Source organism: Chiloscyllium punctatum, chromosome 10 (genome assembly GCF_047496795.1).
Source record: "Chiloscyllium punctatum isolate Juve2018m chromosome 10, sChiPun1.3, whole genome shotgun sequence".
NCBI classification, from domain to species: Eukaryota; Metazoa; Chordata; class Chondrichthyes; order Orectolobiformes; family Hemiscylliidae; genus Chiloscyllium; species Chiloscyllium punctatum.
Window position 1 is genome coordinate 38,556,796 of NC_092748.1, and position 20,262 is coordinate 38,577,057.

The window sequence follows — 20,262 nt, forward strand, 5'->3', positions numbered from 1 at the left end:
ACTGATTAGGTTCATCTCTGTGCAGCGAAAGTGATCATAGATGACATTTAAACTGTCACCTGTACACCACAATTCATAAGGAAATTTGAAAATCTCCAAGGGCATGAAGCTGATTTCCTCTCACCTTGAACTGTAAATACATTCTAGCATGCATTCTTATATGTAGTCATGCCCTTTTTTGGTGATGTGGAGTGGAAGGATGGGTATTCAGTTTCAGTAACCCTACCAGACTTACAATTTCCTGCTGTACTTTTACAACTTGGTTGGTGCTGCATACATCTCAATGAGATCCATGTAAGGGATCCTTGTTGGAGTCCTTCATTTTTCACTGTTTCGGAAGCTGTTATTTTGTGTGGTGCAAATGCTGACTGCTCATATTGCTAAGGACCTGCCTTGTTTCTGGTATTCCTGACATAAGCCCAATAGAACCATCCCCAGTGGATCCAGTCACAGCAGGGGTTATTGTCGCTGTGGTTGCTGGACAAAGATGTACAGAGAAAATGAGGAAGCAGAAATGCTTCATAAGCTCAGGATGATCAACAATCCACAGCGGCTACTGAAAGACGTCCACGTGAAGAAGTTGCAGCAGTTAGGTCCCCTCAGGATGCAGAGGAGGTACAGGAAACCTAGAGTTTCCTATGCTTGATTAAAAAGTCTGAAGAATCTTGCAAGATGACCACAAATGCAGCTACTATTTCTAGGCCACTTTCTTGGAATGTACATTATCAGACCCTGGGGATTAATTAGCCTTCAATCCCATCAATTTCTCCAACATTATTTCCCTATTAATACAGAATTGCTTCAGTTCCTCCCTCTTTTTAAACCCTGTGTTCCCATTATTTCTGGTATATTGTTTGTGTTGTCCTTTGTGAAGACAGAAGTGAAGCATGGATTTAGTTCCTCACCATTTCTTTGCTCCCCATTATAAATTCACCCACTTCTGATTATAACTGAACTATATTAATTTTCTCCATCTTTTTTCCCTGTATACACCTATAGAAACTTTTACAGTCAGTTCTTATGTTCACTGCAGCTTACTCTTATACACAATTTTCCCCTTCTTAGTCAAATGTTTGGATGTCTTTTGCTGACTTCTAAACTATTTCCAATCCCCAGGTCTACTGTCTTCTTGCCAATTTGTATGCCTCTTTTTTGCATTTAATATTATCTCTAATTTCCCTCACAAACCATGGTTTGACCACTGTTCTGTTTGGACTCTTATGCTAGACAGGAATAGACAATTTTTCTAGTTCACCCATTCCCATTGAATGTTTGGTGTTGCCTGTCCATTGTCATTCCTCTCAGTGACATTTCTCAATCCATCATTGCCAATCACACCTCAGACCATCATAATTTCCTTTATTAAGTTTCAGGAACCTAGTCTCTGAATCAGTTATCTCGTTGTCCATCTTGATGAAAATTCTATTGTATGTTCACTCATCCACAAGAGATCTCTCACAACTATATTACCAATTATTCCTTTCACATTACATAATACTCAACCTAAGAAATTATGTTCTCTAATTGGTTCCTCAATGTATCATTGTTGCCATCCTGTATACATTCCAGGAGTTCCTCCTTTATAGTATTGTGACTAATTTGATTCACCCAATCTCTACGCAGATTAAAGTAACACATATTTACAGATGTCCTTTACTGTGTGCATCTCTGATTTCCTTTTTAATGTCATTCTCAACATCAAGCTTTATGTTCTATAAATTACCCACCCCCACTGATATTTTTTGCTCCTTGGTATTTCTCAATTCTACTCACATAAATTCTAAATTGTCTGAGTTGATATCTTTCCTCAATATTATGTTTATACAGTCATAGAGTCAAACTTTGTGTCTGTTTCTATCTTGTCAGGTTTGCCAAACCTGCTGAGTATTTCCAGCATTTTCAGTTCTTATTTTGGGCATATGCTGCCCCTTTCGATGCACTTAGAATTACTTGGTAAATTTTAATGATAGTTAAAATGTTTGAAGTTATAGAGCCATAGAGCATTGAAACAGACACTTCGGTCCAACTCATCCAGGTTTCCCAAACTAAACTAGTTTGTCTGCATTTTTCCCATATCCCTCTAAAACTTTCCTTTTCAGTGCCTATCCAAATGTTTTATATCCCCTTTAACCAGTAATGCAACTTCACCTCTTTCCATTTTATCTGTCCTTCCTAAATACTGAATTTCCCATTCCTGGTCACCCTTTCCCATTCCTGGTCACTCTTCTGTAATCCCAATTATATCAGACCTGATTAAATCTATTTGCACGCCTAATTCATCCACTTTATTTTGAATGCTTTGTGCATTCAGGCTTCTCTTTTTAAAAATCTTATCCTATTCCAATTACCTTTTACTGTGGCCTTGTTTGATTCTGACCTTTGATTTATCTGCCTCTCACTTCTCTTGTTTCCCTTTCTGTCTTTTGTTCTTGTCCTTGATTCCCCTTCCTCGGACTCCTTGCATAGGTTCTCATCTATACTAGTAAAGAAATGGTATTTGCTAAATTGATGTGATTGAAGGCTAATGTGATTGGAGCCTGAAAATCTTCGTCCCAGAGTACTAAAAGAAGTGGCCCTAGAAATAGTGCACGCATTGATTGTCATCTTTCAAGATTCTTTAGACTCTGAACAGTTCCTACAGATTAGAGGGTAATTAATGCAACCCCATTATTTAAAAAGGGATGTAGAGAGAAATCGGTGAATTATAGACCAGTGAGTCTAACGTAATTGGTCGGGGAGATTCTAGAGTCCATTATCAAGGACTTTATAACAGAGCATTTTAAAAATAATGGTAGAATCAGATGCAGTCAGCATAGATTTATGAAAAAAAGAAAATCATGTTGACCAAGCTACTGGAATTCTTTGAGGATATAACTTGTAGAGTTGATCAACGGATGTGGTTTACTTAGACTTTTAGAAGGCTTTTGGCATAGTCTCACATAAGAGATTAATGTGTAAAATTAAAGTGCATGGGATTTATTGAGACAGAGAGAAAACTGGTTAGCAGACAGGAAACAAAGAGATTTTGTTTAGGTGTTTCCCTGAATGGCAAGCATTGAAAGTTGGCTATGATGGATTGGGAAATGTTCCTGAAAGGAATGGCAAACATTCAAAGAATGAATGGATGAGCTACAAAAATTGTTTATTGCTGTCTGAAACAAGAGTGCAAAGCGAACAGTGGTCAAACCCATGGCTTGAGAAAGGTAAGTTGAGAGCACCATATCATAACACATCTGATTTCTTCATCAGAAAAGGTTTGCATTCTGGCAACATACAAGTCATCTGTGATCATTGGTATCGCATCTGCACCTGGTACCATAAACACCTATATCCTTAAGAATGTTCTTGCTTCATTTCAAGAGCTGAATGCCTTCCAAAGATAGCTACAGAGAGACAAAGGCTACCCTCTGCAGTCATGCTAATGACTGTCTCACAACTCCTTGACTAGTGCCAAGTGTAGAAATCATGCAGTTCATTCATTCACCAGGATTATCATAGAATAGACAATGGGCCTCCAATTGATGAAATTCTGACTCTTGGATTAATCTCAGGGAGGCCTTGTAGTACTCTACAGACTGTGTTCTGCATAACTGAAGCAGGTAGAAAGGAGATGTGATGGCTGCTGAAGAGCTTCCAAGCAGTCTTCCGAGGAAGCAGTGTGGATATTGAACTGGGGGAGCATTACCTTCTGCATGATATTGATGTAACATCTGTGCAATGAGCCAGCCAGACTTAATTGACACTGAGTGCCAATAGATGTGAGTTGGTTAAATGTTCATTCTTTGACTCTATGTTTGTTGTTGTTTGAAAGGTAAGCAGCCCTGTTTAACCCCCATAAACAAGAGTAGTTTTTTTTGTTCTATCTTCAGTTAAGGTTGTTTAATAATAGTTAACATTCTCAAATATTTGAAGGCTTTGCAACATGTGGTGGTCCCTCATTGAACAATGACAAAATCTTATGCTATGCTGGTTATTAGGAAAAGAGTAGTCCTTCAGACAATGTTCTAATATGGTATGACATGAAGGACTGATTACCTGTGCAGCTTAGTTTTGCAGCTGCTGTTGAGCGTATGATAATGTGAACATGGTGGCACAGAGGCATGTTGCATACATAACGAATTGAGCAGTAGAGAATTGTATAAGATAACTCACTAGAACGCATGGAGAGAGGTGTTGCATGAAACTATCTGGAATTGACAAGGATGATTTTGTTTTAATTCAAAAGTATACTTCAGGCTGCTAAATCAATCATCACAATATTAAATATTTGGACCATATGTATTCGACTGACATGTACCCATTATAGAGGGGCCTCCAAATTTGTTTACATTTTCATACGAGTGACATCATTTATATCAGGTATTTGTGTTCATGCAATTCGGATCATTCACCGGGCTAATTCCTGGAATGAGGAATGTCTGATGAGGAAATGGTGGACACGCTGGGCTTGTGATCTCTGGAGTTTAGTAGAAAGCGAGGACTGCAGATGCTGGAGATCAGAGGTTAAAAATGTGTTGCTGGAAAAGCGCAGCAGGTCAGGCAGCATCAAAGGAGCAGGAGAATTGACGTTTCGGGCATAAGCCCTTCTTCAGGAATGAGGAGGGTGTGCCAAGCAGGCGAAGATAAAAGGTAGGGAGGACGGACTTGGGGAGGGGCGTTGGGAATACGATAGGTGGAAGGAGGTTAAGGTGAGGGTGATAGGCCGGAGAGGGGATGGGGGCAGAGAGGTCGGGAAGAAGATTGCAGGTCAAGAAGGTGATGCTGAGTCTAAGGGTTGGGACTGAGAAATTCACCTGCACCTCCACACACATCATTTACTGCATCCGCTGTACCCGATGTGGCCTCCTATACATTGGGGAGACAGGCCGCCTACTTGCGGAACGTTTCAGAGAACACCTCTGGGACACCCACACCAACCAACCCAACCGCCCTGTGGCTGAACAATTTAACTCCCCCTCCCACTCCGCCAAGGACATGCAGGTCCTTGGCCTCCTCCATTGCCAGACCATGGCAACACGACGCCTGGAGGAAGAATGCCTCATCTTCCGCCTAGGAACCCTCCAACCACAAGGGATGAATACAGATTTCTCCAGCTTCCTCATTTCCCCTCCCCCCACCTTTTCTCAGTCCCAACCCTCAGACTCAGCACCACCTTCTTGACCTGCAACCTACCATCTCTGGAGTTTAGAAGAGTAAGAGATGAGTTGATTGAAACATCTCAGATCCTGAGGGATTTTGACAGGGTAGATGTAGAAGGAATGCTTTGTCAGATGGAAGTCTAGAACTCAGGGTCACTGTGTAAAAATCTTTGCCCATTTAAAACAGAGCTGAAATGTATTTCTTTCTGATGGTCAAAGGACTTTGGAACTCCCTTCCTGAAAAAGTGACGTTAGCAGCGATGTTGAATATTTTTAAGGCAGCTGCAGATAGGTTCTTGATAAACAAAGGCGTGAAAGCTTTTCAGGGTAGGTGGGAATGGCAGATTTGAGATTACTATGAGAGCAGCCATGATTTTATTGAGTGCTGGAATAAGCTCAAGATACTGAATGGCCTCCTCCTACTCCTAACTCATGTTTTGTCACTTATATATGGTTAACGGTGAGGCCTTTTCTGGATCACTGTGTGATGTTCTGGTTGCCCTGTTATTGGAAACATATTATTAAACTGGAGAGGGTTCAGAAAAGATTTGCCAGGATGTTGCTGGAAATGACAGGTTTTAGATATAAAAGTAAACTGGACAAACTGGGACATTTTTCGCTGGAATTTAGGAGATTGAGAGGTGACCTTATTGATGTTTATAAAACCACAAGGGGCATAGATAAGATGAATGACAGGGGTCTTTTCAAAACTAGAGGGCATATTTTTAAGGTGACAGAAGAAAGATTTAAAAAGGACATGAGGACATGTACACAGAGAATTGTTCATGTGTAGAATGAACTTTCAAAGGAAGTGGAGGATACAAGTACCGTTACAACATTAAAAAGATATTTGAATAAGTTCATGATTAGGAAAGGTTTGGGGGGATATGGGCCAAATGCAGGCAAGTGGGACTATTTTGGTTGGGGAATATAGTTGGCTTGGAAGTGTTGGAACAAAGGGTCTGTTTCCATGCAGTATGACTCTATGACTCTATAATTCTCAAACCATGATAGCTGCAGACATACCCCAGAGAGTGCACTGTATATCATTAAAATTTACTAAGTAATCCTAAATGCATCAAAAGAGGCAGCATGTGCTCAAAATAAGAATTGAAAATGCATGAAATACTCAGCAGGTTTGGCAAATCTGTCAAGATAGAAACAGCCACAAAGTTTTAGATTCTGTAATTTCAGAACTTGGAAAAGATAGAAATGTAATAACTATTAAAGGAGATGAAATGAGGTAGGATGGGGAGAGAAAATGGCGAAAGTTTGTGATGAAGAGAAAATGAGTGATGGTAACTGACTGAATTTGGTGGAAATTGTAATGCAACAAGTAAGGAGGTTTAAATGAGAGACTAATGAACAGGTGCCCTCTGAAAGCAAAAATCAAGAAAGTCAGGTTAAGGTCCAAATTGGCAAAGAAAATAAAACACAATGGATAATTAAGGAGGATGGAGGGGAGTTGGTGAGGATGGTAAGTTAGTTCAAAAGAGCCCAGAGTTTCAGTATCTTCCTTTTGTAGTAGCATATGACAGTTGCTGGAACATGAATCAACTGTGCCACATAAAATTTCACTGCATTTGCTCCAATTTCTTAATGGTTCAGACCACTGTAATTCAACAGCATCAGTAACAATTCAAGAATTCTGAACACAACCACCTGATGAAGGTGCACAACCACCTGATGAAGGAGCGTCACTCCGAAAGCTAGTGTGCTTCCAATGAAACCTGTTGGACTATGACCTGGTGTTGTGTAATTTTTTACTTTGTACACCCCAGTCCAATACCGGCATCTCCAAATCATGACACCTGTTCTTACAATTGATTATTCCTTTTAACCAACAATTTTAACCATCAGCATGGTGAAATGGCAAGCACAGTTGAGTAAATAATTTTGGTAACTGCATTTTAATGAGGTGTGAAGAGTTGACAAATGCCCAATCTAGCCTGCTTGTTTAATGTATTGCAATTGATTTCTATTGTACCTTCTCAGTATAGATTGTTGCCTGCTATAAATGTGAAATGTATGCTTGTGGACATCATGGCAAATAAAGAAAAATTATAGATTGTCTTATATTGTGTGGTTTTTTAAAAAGATTTTACATGTCAGTCGTAGAGGTATACAGAATGGAAATAGACCTTTCGGTCCAATTCGTCCGCCAACCAGAAATCCTACATAAATGTAATCCCATTTGCCAGCATTTGGATTGTATCCCTCTAAACCCCTCTTATTTATATACATTAAATATTGTAATTGTACCGACCTCCACCACTTCCTCCAGCTGCTCATTCCATACATGCACCGTCCTTAGGTCCCTTTTATATCTTTCCCCTCTCACCTTAAATCTGTGCCCCCTAGTTTTGAACTACCCCACCCCAGGGAAAAGACCTTGCCTATTTACCCTATCAATGCTCCTCATGGCTTTATAAACCTCTATAGGGTCATCCTTCAGCCTATGATGCTGCAGGGAAAATGTCCTCAGTTTATTCAGTCTCTCCCTATACCTCAAACCCACCAACTCTGGCAATATCCTTGTAAATCTTTTCTGAACCCTTTTAAGTTTCACAACATCCTTCCTATAGCTGGTATGAGATAACTTGTCAAACAAACTAATAAAAAGGATTAAGTGGAGCAAGTTATATAAAACTCAACTATTCAGTTTTTTAAAAAAGCTTAATGATTTCATTTTTGATTTTGTGATTCTTGCCAAATATTTTATCACTCCAAACTTTAAAGGACAAACAGCCAATATTGGTGCATTAATCTGCATTTGCTATATTTTAATAGATTTGATCACAAATCAAGTATTGATACACTTGAACGATTGCTTTAGGTTGTTTTGCAATTATCCAAGTGTCAAGGAAGTATGATGTCCATGATTTCAATTACAGTAACACAGTCAATTTGTAACCAGTGTCATTTTACTGTAGAATTGCCAGTTGTTAATTCCGTGTTCCTGGTTTCTAAATTTGCAGCGGTATTACTATTATATTAACCATGGAATAGACACAGACCATGTGGCGCCGATGGAAGACAGCTGGTTAGAAGATGTATTGTCCTTGGTCCCACTCCGACTCAAAACACACATTGTTACTATTGAATCACTTTCAGATGAAATGAAAGAAGATTATCTCCTTAGTGTGAAGAAAGCAATAGGTACAGCATTATATTTTACTAATGTTGGAAATGCCTAATCAAAGTTTATTGATTCTCTCGTTTCTTATAAAGATTGTGTTGTTCAAGATTTTAGTTCTATTGCTGTGTAGAGTGGATTTCAGTGGGATAGAGTTAAGGGTTGCATTTATGGCATATATTATCTGATTTTAACTTCACTGAGGTTTCATGATGTTCGCACATCAATGGTAAGCTTAATTTTCACATTTGTTTTAACGTAAAAAGCGGCATGAAAAATAAGGAGAACACATGCTGTTTGGATAATAAGAGGTGAAAAATAGTAACATTAGTTAATAAGGCCATTTAAAAAAAAGCAAAACAAACACCAAAACAATAAATGTAGAGATGTTATGTTAGGTTTTTACAGAAACTTGGTTGTTTCACATGAGGAGTATATAGGAATGCAGGAATAGTAATAGGCCATTCAGCTCCTCATGCCTGTTTCACCATTCATTGAGACCATAAGACCATAAGACCATAAGACATAGGAGCGGAAGTAAGGCCATTCGGCCCATCGAGTCCACTCCACCATTCAATCATGGCTGATGGGCATTTCAACTCCACTTACCCGCATGCTCCCCGTAGCCTTTAATTCCTTGTGACATCAAGAATTTATCAATCTCTGCCTTGAAGACATTTAGCGTCCCAGCCTCCACTGCACTCTGCGGCAATGAATTCCACAGGCCCACCACTGTCTGGCTGAAGAAATGTCTCCACATTTCTGTTCTGAATTTACCCCCTCTAATTCTAAGGCTGTGTCCACAGGTCCTAGTCTCCTTGCCTAACAGAAACAATTTCCTAGCGTCCACCCTTTCCAAGCCATGTATTATCTTGTAAGTTTCTATTAGATCTCCCCTTAATCTTCTAAACTCCTGTTCTTTGGTCTAACTTAATTTGCCAGCCTTTGGTCCATATCCTTTAATACCTTTTGCTTAACAAAAAATTATCTATCTCAAATTTAAAATTAACAAGTGATTCTGAATCCATTGCCATTTGTAGAACAGAGTTCCAAATATCCACCACCCTTTGATGTAGAAGTACTGCCCAACATCTCTCCTGAATGATTGATAGGGTAATTATCAATTCCCTGATTTTCATATTCTAATTCTGAGACTATGCCCCTATTCTGGAATTCCCAAACAGTGGAAATTGTTTGCCTTTATCTTCCCTGTCTTTTCCTGTTGATATCATGGAGACTTTGATCAGATCACCCCTTAACCTTCAAAACTTTAGAGAAAATAAGCCTAATTTATATAATCTCTCCTCATAATTTAACTCCTGAAATCCGATGTTGTACTCCAAGGCCAATATATTCTTCCTAAGGTAAGCTGATGAGATCTGCTCACAGTACTCCAAGTATGATCTAACCAGGATTTTACATAAGTACAGCATAACTTTTGCATCTTTATACTCCTATTCTTTAGTTATAAAGGGCAGCATTCCATCAGCTTTCTTGATTAATTTCTGCACCTGTTTAACATTTTAAAGACTTTTGCACCTGAACTCACAAGTCTCTTTGGAGATTCACGTTATTCAACATCAAGACGTAAAGAAAATCCCTGATCTATCTGTTTTTGATCCAAAATTGATAACCTCACATTTGCTTATGTTGAGTTACATCTGTCACAATTTTGTTCATTCACTTAGTCCATCATTATCCCTTGCAGTTTTATAATATCATCTCCATTGTCTACAATGCCACCTAACTTTGTGTCATCATCAAATTTGGATATATAACTTTCTATGCCATTATCCAAGTCGTTAATAAATAATGGGAATGATTGAGGTGCTAACACAGGTCATTATAGGACACCACTGGTCACATCCTGCCAATTTGAGTACTTATCCATCATCTCTACTTTTTGTCATATGCCACTCAATCAATTTCCTAATCAAGTCAATAATTTGCACTCAATTCCATGGGTTTCTACCTATGTTGACAGTTTTGTTTGTAGGACTTTAACAAATGCCTTCTGAAAGACCATAAAACAGAATCCATAGACATTCCCCTATCCACTACATAGTTACCTCTTCAAAACATTCAGTGAGGTTTGTCAGGCTTGACCTGCCTGTCATGAATCCATGCTGACTTTCCCTGATTAACTGAAAACTTCCAAACTTCCAAGATATTCAGTTACCCCCATCCTTGAATATAGACTCCATCAATTTCTCCATCACTGATGATAGGATAACTATCAATTCCCTGCTTTTCATATTTCACCCTTCTTAGAAAGCAAAGTGACTTATGCAATTTTTCAATCCAAAGGGATGTCTCTTGTATCGAGGGAACTCTGAAAGATTATAGGTAGGGCATCTACAATATCCTCTCTTACTTCCTTTAACACCCTTGGATATAAATTGTCAGGTCCCAAGGTTTTGTCACTCTTTAATCCAACTAATTTCCTCATTACCAATGTTTTGTTTAAATTCATTTTATTCAGTCCCTGTTTCTGACCACCATTAATTTCCTTGGAACTTCCAGCAAACTATCATCCTTTTCTACGATTAATACTGAGGCAAAGTAATTATTCAACACATCTACCATTTCCCTTTGTGTAGTGTGCAGTTTAGTTCTGCAACTTACATATTCAAAAAGAAGCTTTGAAATGGGTACAAAACGGGATTCACAACATATGCCGGAATTGAGCATGTGTATAAGAAAATAGTTGAATGAGTTGTGACTCATTTATTTAGAAGAAAGAAGGATGAGGGGTGACCTGATTGAAGTCCTTAAGATATGAAAAAAGTTTTAGAGTTAAGATATAGATAAGTTATTTCCATTGCAGTGGAGTCCAGAAATCTATAAACATTAGATCACTGTTATTTGTGTCACTGTCTTAATGACAAATGGTTGACTAGCTCTCTTGTTAGCACTCTTGCCCATGAGTCAGAAATTTATGGACTCAAATTCCACCCCAGTACTTGAGCACAATAATCAAAGTTAATTTTCCAGTGCAGAATGCATCAGTGTCAAAGGTGGTATGTTTTGGATCTCCGCTTGGGTGCAGACAAAAAAATCTGATAGCACCATTTCAGGCTGGAGCAGGGAAGTTATTCCTATCTCTTGGCTGGTATATATCACTCAACCGACATATCAAAACAGATTATCTGGTCATTAAAACATTGAGAGCACACATTTTCTACACTTTTCTGTCTAGTACTATTTCACACAATGGCCAGGATGTTATCATCTTGGTGGGAGATTATGATAAGAACCAAACAAACAAATAAAAGTTTTTTTTAAAACAAATAAATCTAAAAGAGAATTCAGGAGAAAGTTCTTTAGCCAAAGGGTAGTAAGTATTTGGGACATACCAGAAAAACAGTAATTGAGGCAGATAGTATACTTATATTTAAGAGAATGTAAAGTTGCCATGGTCTGAGAGCAGTATATGCTGCTCTCTCACTAGAAAGACGTGACTGGTAAGTTTAATCTGAGGATCACCACACTTTGGGTGAGAGGCGAGATTGAGAAGATAGGATCTTCATGTATCCTCATCCAGTACAGGATCTGAATCCACATTGTTGCTGTCAGTCTGCATTACAAACCAGCTATCCAGTCATCTGAGCTAGTCAACTCTAGATAAGCCTGTGAGGAATAAAATAATATAAAGCTATATTGATTGCATTAGATGAAGAAAGTTTGGAGGAGGTTAATGTAAAGATAAACCTGGTATTGACCAGTTATATGAATAGCCTTCCGTGGTCTGCATTCTACGTAACTATACTGCCGGTGGATGCTTTGGTGAAAGTTTTTCAAGTGATCAAATGTAAGAGAAAGTTATAAAGGGTAATGTTCATAATTTGTTTAAAAAGTGGAACATCGGTGATTGAAGATAGCCATAAATTTAGGTTAAATGTGATCACACATTTGAAAGGTCTCATCAAAAAGTTATCAAGCCTGAAGTAACTCTGGAAGTTTAGGAAATATATTGTTTTCTGAGCACCATTACACCAACCATAGGAATAGATTCTTAAAAAAAAATGAGGCTGGGAAATATGAAGATTGCTAAAAAGGCATTTATTATGGAGCCTAACATCTCCCTGCTGCTATGGCACATTAGCAGGTGGCAAATTAGCATGGTTGCCACCAGTTGCCCAAATGTGCCAATTAAGAGCAACACGCTGCCCCCACCATTATTTTACTTGCATAGGGATAGGGTTCAGTTATTGGATTTCCAGGGTATGGCTGCTGCAGGACTCATGTAGTCTTATGACTATGGCACTATTGTTTGGACAGGCATCTCTGGGAAGTCTATGACATTTCTCAATTGAATGAGTCTGTGGCTTCTTAGTTGATTGCCTCTGGTAAGATCCAGGTCTGGCTGCCTGCCAGTGTGGAGTCAAGTCCCACTTTTGGTTCCAGTGATACAATTCTTTTATCTTCTGGAGAAACTAAGCTTGTGGTTTCTGTAGTTAGTTCCTTTTAAAATGTGGGTGACTAATTATTTAATTCTGAAAATGAAGTTTATGAAGATAACTATTAACATCTATGTCAAAACCGCATGATTCCTCCCTGAAATCGGTGGGAAATATTGAAATGTCACCTCTGGAATGAATGCTGTTGGGCTGAATGAAGTAGAATGCAGTGTCAAATAAATATCCTGAAATTCTTGGTCTGCGATTTTGTTAGGAACTAAGAAAAATCTGTTCTTTGAATCTTTCTCTGCATCTATTCATTATTGTTTGGTACTACAGAACCTGAGTATTGTTGAATAAAGAGTCAAAACCATCAACAAATGCCTTTTTTTGAATACTCATATCAGTGCACTTCATTTAAGAGATTAACTAAATGTAGAGTCTGAGACCATTAATGTCTTTAGACCAGCAGGTGCTGCAAATTTGAAATTAAAGAAATATTGAAAAGATACAGTATGTTATAATGAGAAATTATGTCCAAAACATTTCATTTCATATTGAATGTTACATGTTTGAAGAAGTAGATCCTTTCTCTCTCTAAATTTTCTTGCAAATGATACACCTTTCAAAAATATTGTACTACTCAGAATGATTTCTGACTTCTGGAAATGATTTGCACAATATCATGCAGTAGTTGGTCTGTCTTTGTAAGCACATTGATATGAAAATGAGAATTTGGATACTTGCTCATATTTTACAAACATATTTCTCATTTTCAGTTGACTTTGTTTTAAGAGATCCCAGAGAGAAAGAAGAAGTCAAGAAAGATGTTCCTGTTCATCGTGCAGAGTAAGAGGATTATACAAAGTGAAGTTATTAAAAAAATTACTTTGTTTATATGAGGCTGCAGGAAATATTGGTTGAAATTTAACAGGAATATGTAGTTTTACATTTTTAAGTACTCATTACAGCATCTCAACTTGCATATCTGTGTGTGAGATAACATATAGCAAAGATTATTATTTGAAAATCTCTGCATTTATGATGAATATAAATGATTATAAAAATTAAGTTCCTTTTCTTATGTATTTCTCTTACTCCTTGGTTCACTCAATGCCTTTCAGCTTATTTTCCACACATTTTTCTCTCTAGCATCTTTTCACACTATAGCTAGAATGTTACCACCTTTGCAGGGACTTGATAATGAAAATGGGGCAACTCTGATTCGGCATTCTATTGGATAGATGGCCACAGTTTATGGGGATCGGGCAACTGACTGTTTGCGTCAGGAATGCTATCCCTTTAAAGGAGGGCCACCTGCCTCGAGGAGCTGCCAGCCATCAGAGGAATGGCAGCTCAACAGTACTACTGGGAGTTCTGGATCTGTACCCAGAAAAAGAGGAAAGCATGGAAAGATCCCACTCTGTTAAGCAGGTGAGTGGTGTCTGGGGACAACAGACCAGTCTGGTAAGCCCCATTGAGGTATGATGGCTGTTGAAGGCTAAGCATCCAATTTCCTTGGAAATGTTGGTGGAAGGAGCGTGACTTGCCTTTTGTGAATTTGTGGTGAACTGCTGCATAGGTTCAAGAAAACCAAACAATACAGTGACCTGCCTGAGGTATGGAGGCAATGGTTGCTAGAATTTATTCTAGTGTGTGATGTGGGTATCTCTGCATTTGTTGCCCATCCCTAATTGAATAGTAGTTAAGAGTCAACCTTTACTATGGATCTGGAATCATAGGTGGGACAGACCAAGTAAGGATGGCAGATGAGTTGTTATAATAATTGATAGTTTGTTGTCACCATTACTGACAATAGAAGAAACTGGTCCGGTCAGAATGATGATAGTTGGCATTTCAGTGATGGCAATGCCATTGATATGCAAGTCAAGATGGTTGGATTCTCTCTTGTTGGAGATGGCCATTATCTGGTTCTTGTATGCTGCAAATATTACTTGCCACACATGAGCCCAAGCCTTGATGTTGTTCATGTGTATGGATATAGAGTTCTTCAGTATGTGAGGAGTTGACCATCAGTGAACATCTGCACATCTGATCTTTATATTTGAGGAAAGAAATCATTGATGAAGCAGCTGAAAATGGTTAGATATAGGACATTATCCAGAGGAACTCTTGCCAGCAGTGTCCTGTATCTGAGATGAATGACCTCCAACAACCACAACCATCTTCCTTTGTGTTAGGTATGACTCCGACCAGTGCAGGGTTTCACTGTTTCCCTTTCACTACAGTTTTGTTAGGTCTTCCTACTGGCATACTCTGTCAAATGCTGCCTTAATATCAAGGACAGTCACTTTCAACTCATCTCTGGAATTCAGCACTTTTGTCCATGTTGGGACCGACCTGTAATGAGGTCAGTGAACTTGTTGGATTTCTACATTTATTTCCCATTAAATTGACCACAAAAGTTATGGTTTCAATAAGGAACCATTTATAAGGTCATAATAAGTATCTTTTTTCTTGTAATGTGAAGACTTAAAATAAACCAAGATGTGCAGAATTAAGAAGTTACTTGATTGCAAGCAAGAGGGACAAAGTGCACAGAGGAGGTTAAACACCAGTTTCTTTGAAATTCCAGTTCAGACTAAAAATAATAATGTAATAGCATCAGTAAGTGTGCAAACTGGAATATCCAAAACGAAGCTGAAAAATACAATACCTTTGGTAAACAGCTAGTATTGTGAGTTCTTTCCAGTTACTACCTCTTTCCTAAATGATGCTGTTATATTCTGTTTGATGTGTGGGTGATGCTTAATAAAGAAAGGTGAGAGTTAATTTCCCTTGCAGTGTCTTCATTGAGAGAAAAAACATTCTTCACATTCTTTAATCACACGCATCAAATTTTACCACCATTAGTTGATGCAGTTTATTTTGAAGTGCGCTGTCAGAGCATAGTCAACTTCTGGTCAAAATGGATTAATGTAGTTTCAAAAAATTTGTATGCTCTTAGAACAGAAGTTCACATGGGCATTAAATCATGTATACTGCTGTGACAAATTGTCAAGCCCTTATAAAATACAGGAATTAGTTCTCCATGACCTATTGTTTTCCCAGAGGCGATCAATGTAATATTATTATTAAATGTAGAAACATTACATTGTTTAAAGAATGAACAGTCTATATATGATAAGAGATTTATCCTTTAATTCCTCTCTATATAGTAATCTATTGTATAGATAATCAGCTTTCGGATATTTTGGTCGCACATCTTGGTGCAACATTTTCCTTAAAACTATTTTCCTTGCTTTTCTTACAAGACTCTTGAAAGCCCATCTGTTCTTTCAGTCATTGCTGATTTTTTTCTCCTGTTATTGCCAAGTGTCTGTTTCTGTTTGATTGAACTATTTAGGGATATTACTGTATCAAAGATGCTGAATAAATATTAGTTCATGTGAATTTCCATTCCATACATGCAGTTTTACTGAAACATCAGATAAGCATGCATCTTTACAACAGAATGCCATAATCAATTTTAAGATGGTTGGTACCTCCCTGAAAATCTCAGTTAAATCTCAGTTAGATAAACTAATGATGCTTATGCATGTATGGATGCTAAGAAATCTTACTCATGAAATTCAACATTGTACACATTTCATGTTTATTTTCATGTTTTCATCCTAATACACTGTGAGCAATTTTGGTCCCCTTATTTAAGGAAAGGTACTATTTCATTGGAGGTAGTTCAAAGACGATTCATTGGGAATGATCCGTAGTTTGTGGGGGGGAGTTGTCTTCGATCCAAGGCTAAGTATTTGGAACTCTACTTCATAGAGTTTAGAAGAATGAGAGGTGATCTCATTGAAACATATAGGATCCTGAAGGTGCCTGACTGGGTAAATATAAGGGGGATCTTTCCCCTTATGGAAGAGTCTTAGACCAAAGGGTATAGTTTCCGAATAAATTTATGGCTGAGATGAGGAGGAATTTCTTCTCTCAGAAGGTTGTGAGTCTTTGAAATTCCTTGCCACCGTGAGTTGTGTGGACAATGTCCTTGTGGATATTTAAACCTGGGATAGATGGATTCTTGATCAGTAGGGAAATCGAGAGTTACAGGGAATTGGCAGGAAACTGGATGTGACAAGTAGGGTGGCATGGAAGCTCAATGGTGTCACAGCGCCAGAGCTGCCGGGCTTGATTCTAGTCTCGGGCAACTGTCTGTGTGGAGTTTGCACACTCCCCGGGTCTGCGTGTGTTTCCTCCGGTTGTTCTGGTTTCCTCCCACAGTCCAAAGATGTGCAGATCAGGTGAATTGGCCATGCTAAATTTGCCACAATGTTCAGGACTCCATTTTTACAGAGCAACGAGGAGAGACGGCAGAGAGAAGCAAGGGTTGCCGGGAAGGGTAAGTTTTCTTCCTTAAAAAGGTACTTACCTTGGGAGTTGGGCCTCCATTTTTACAGAGTGATGAGGAGAGAGGACAGAGGGAAGTGAGGGCTGTCGGGAAGGGAGAGCGCGAGAACCGTTTTTAAAGGAGCAGCATATGGAAGGGCCACAGCGAGGCACAGAGTACTGCTGGGTATAAACAGCAGAGTCCCAAGACACTGCACATGTAGTATCTCCCACCCGCCCTCCTCCTCTCACCAAAAATAAAGGACTCTTGTGTGTTGCTAAGGTAAGGCATTTCAATTGATATTTCTTGTGTATTGTGTGATTGATTTAAAAGTTTACTATTAGTTGGTTAGTTGAATAAGACCATAGAGAAATACTTGAAATTATTTAACTCATATATGTCAATAGTCCGACGAGGAAAGGGGCCATATTGGACCTGGTACTGGGGATCGAGCCAGGACAGGTGGTAGAAGTTGCGGTGGGGGATTTCTTTGGGAACAGTGACCACAATTCTGTAAGTTTTAGAATACTGGTAGACAAAGATGAGAGAGGTCCGAAGGGAAGAGTACTAAACTGGGCCATGACCAATCATATCAAAATTAGGCAGGAGCTTGGAAATGTGAATTGGACACAGCTATTTGAAGGGAAGTCCACATTTGAGAAGTGGGAGGCTTTCAAAGATAGGTTTAAGATAGTGCAGGATAGACATGTCCCGTTGAAGGCAAAGGATAGGAAGGGCAAGATTCGTAAAAGTTTGATTAGTCTGGATCACGTTGACATAAGTAGGGAAGATGTGTTGGGTAGGCTAGAGATTATTAAGGTGGACAAATCCTCAGGACCGGATGGGATCTATCCCAGATTGCTAAGGGAGGGGAGAGAGAAAATAGCTGGGGCCCTGACAGATATCTTTGTGGCATCCTTAAATACAGGTGAGGTGCCGGAGGACTGGAGGATTGCTCCTGTTGTCCCCCTGTACAAGAAGGGTAGTAGGAATATTCCAGGTAACTACAGACCAGTGAGCCTGACGTCAGTGGTAGGAAAGTTGCTGGAGAAGGTACAGAGGGATAGGATCTATTTATATTTAGAAAAGAATGGTCTTATCAGTGATAGGCAACATGGTTTTGTGCGGGGGAGATCGTGCCTTACCAACTTAATAGAGTTCTTCGAGGAAGTGACCAAGTTGATAGATGAAGGAAAGGTTGTTGATGTCATATACATGGACTTTAGTAAGGCATTTGATCAGGTTCCCCATTGTAGACTAATGGAGAAAGTGAAGTCAAATGTAGTGCAGGGTGTTCTAGCTAGGTGGATAAAGAACTGGTTGAGCAACAGGAGACAGAGAGTAGTAGTTGAAGGAAGTTTCTCGAAATGGAGAAAGGTGACCAGTGGTGTTCCACAGGGGTCAGTGTTGGGGCCACTGTAGTTCGTAATACACATAAATGATCTGGAAGAGGGCACTGCAGGTATGATCAACAAGTTTGCAGATGACACGAAGATTGGTGGAGTAGCAGAAAGCATAAAGGACTGTCAGAGAATACAGGAGGATATAGATAGACTGGAGAGTTGGGCGGAAAAGTGGCAGATGATTTTCAGTCCAGACAAATGTGAGGTGATGTATTTAGGCAAGACTAATTCTCGAGCGAATTATACAATGAACAGAAGAGCCTTGGGAAATGTTGATGCGCAGAGAGATCTGGGAGTGCAGGTCCATTGTACCCTGAAGGTTGCTGTACAGGTGAATAGAGTGCCAAAGAAGGCATATGGTATGCTTGCCTTCATTGGAAGGGGTATTGAGTATAAGAACTGGCAAGTCATGTCAACATTGTACAAGACATTGGTTCAGCCGCATTTAGAATACTGTGTACAGTTCTGGTCACCACATTATTAAGAGGATGTGGACGCTTTGGAGAGGGTGCAGAGAAGGTTTACGAGGATGTTACCTGATACGGAAGTTGCTAGCTATGAAGAAAGGTTGAGTAGGTTAGGTTTATTTTCATTAGAAAAAAGGAGATTGAGGGGGGACCTTATTGAGGTTTACAAAATCATGAAGGGTATAGACAGGGTGGATAAAAACAAGCTTTTTCCGAGGGTGAAGGATTCAATAACGAGAGGTCACGCTTTCAAGGTGAGAGGTGGAAAGTTTAAGGGGGATACACACGGCAAGTACTTCACATAGAGGGTGGTATGCATTTGGAACGCGTTGCCAGCAGAGGTGGTAGAGACAGGCATGGTAGATTCATTTAAAATGCATCTGGATAAATGCATGAGTAGATGGGGAGTAGAGGGATACAGATGCTTTGGAATTGACCGACAGGTTTAGACAGTACATTTGGATCGGCTCAGGCTTGGAGGGCCAAAGTACCTGTTCCTGGGCTGTAAATTTACTTTCTTCATTGTTCTATATTTGTATAAATTAATTAAATAAGTAGAGATGGCTGGACAGGTGATGTGCTGTAGCTGTGTGATGTGGGAGCTGGCTAACCCCATTGTGAACAGCGGTAACTACATCTGTAGTAATTATTGGTTGCTGGAAGAACTCTGGATGAAAATTGATGATTTGGAATCTGAGCTTCAAACATTGCGGCACATCGGGTGGGGGAGAGTTACTTGGACGCTTTGTTTCAGGAGGCAGTCACACCCGGTAAATTAAGTAATTCAAATTCAGTTAGTGATCAGGAACAATAGGGTGTGACTGTAAGTGAGGCAGGTAGGGCATTCTGAGTTCAGGAGTGGGGGAGCCTCAGCCCTTGACCTTGTCCAACAGCTATGAGACTTCTGCTTCCTGTACGGATGAGGAAAAAGGCTGTGGACAGGATGAGCCAGCTGACCACAGCAGCATGATACAGAAGGCCATTCAAGAGGGGGAAGCAAAAAGACAAGTAGTTGTTATAGGGGATTCTATAATTAGGGGGACAGATAGTGTCCTTTCCGAGCTGGGTGGGGAGTCCCAGATGGTGTGTTGCCTGCCCGGTGTCAGGGCATAGGACATCTCCGACCGGCATGAAAGGATATTGGAGCGGTTGTTGTGGTCCACGTTGGCACTAACAACATAGGCAAGCCTAGGAAGGAGGACGTTTGGGGAGTATTAAGCACGAGGAAGGAAATTGAAGAACAGGTCCTCAAGGGTTATAATCTTTGGATTACTGCCTGAGCCCAATTGGCATAGGGATAAGAAAGTTAGGGAAGTAAACATGTGGCTAAGAAATTGGTGTGGGAAAGAAGGTTTCCATTTCATGGCATA

At 39.4% G+C, this 20,262-nt stretch overlaps 1 protein-coding gene across 1 annotated transcript in view; it reads left to right on the plus strand.

The window, feature by feature from the left end:
- The window catches only part of dnah7 (dynein, axonemal, heavy chain 7), a 398,230-nt gene that overhangs the window by 40,046 nt on the left and 337,922 nt on the right, over positions 1-20,262 (plus strand). Inside the window, exons 6-7 of the mRNA XM_072578963.1 lie at positions 8,117-8,297; positions 13,454-13,523. Of these exons, the coding sequence (XP_072435064.1) occupies positions 8,117-8,297; positions 13,454-13,523 (251 nt within the window). The remainder of the gene's footprint in view (positions 1-8,116; positions 8,298-13,453; positions 13,524-20,262) is intronic.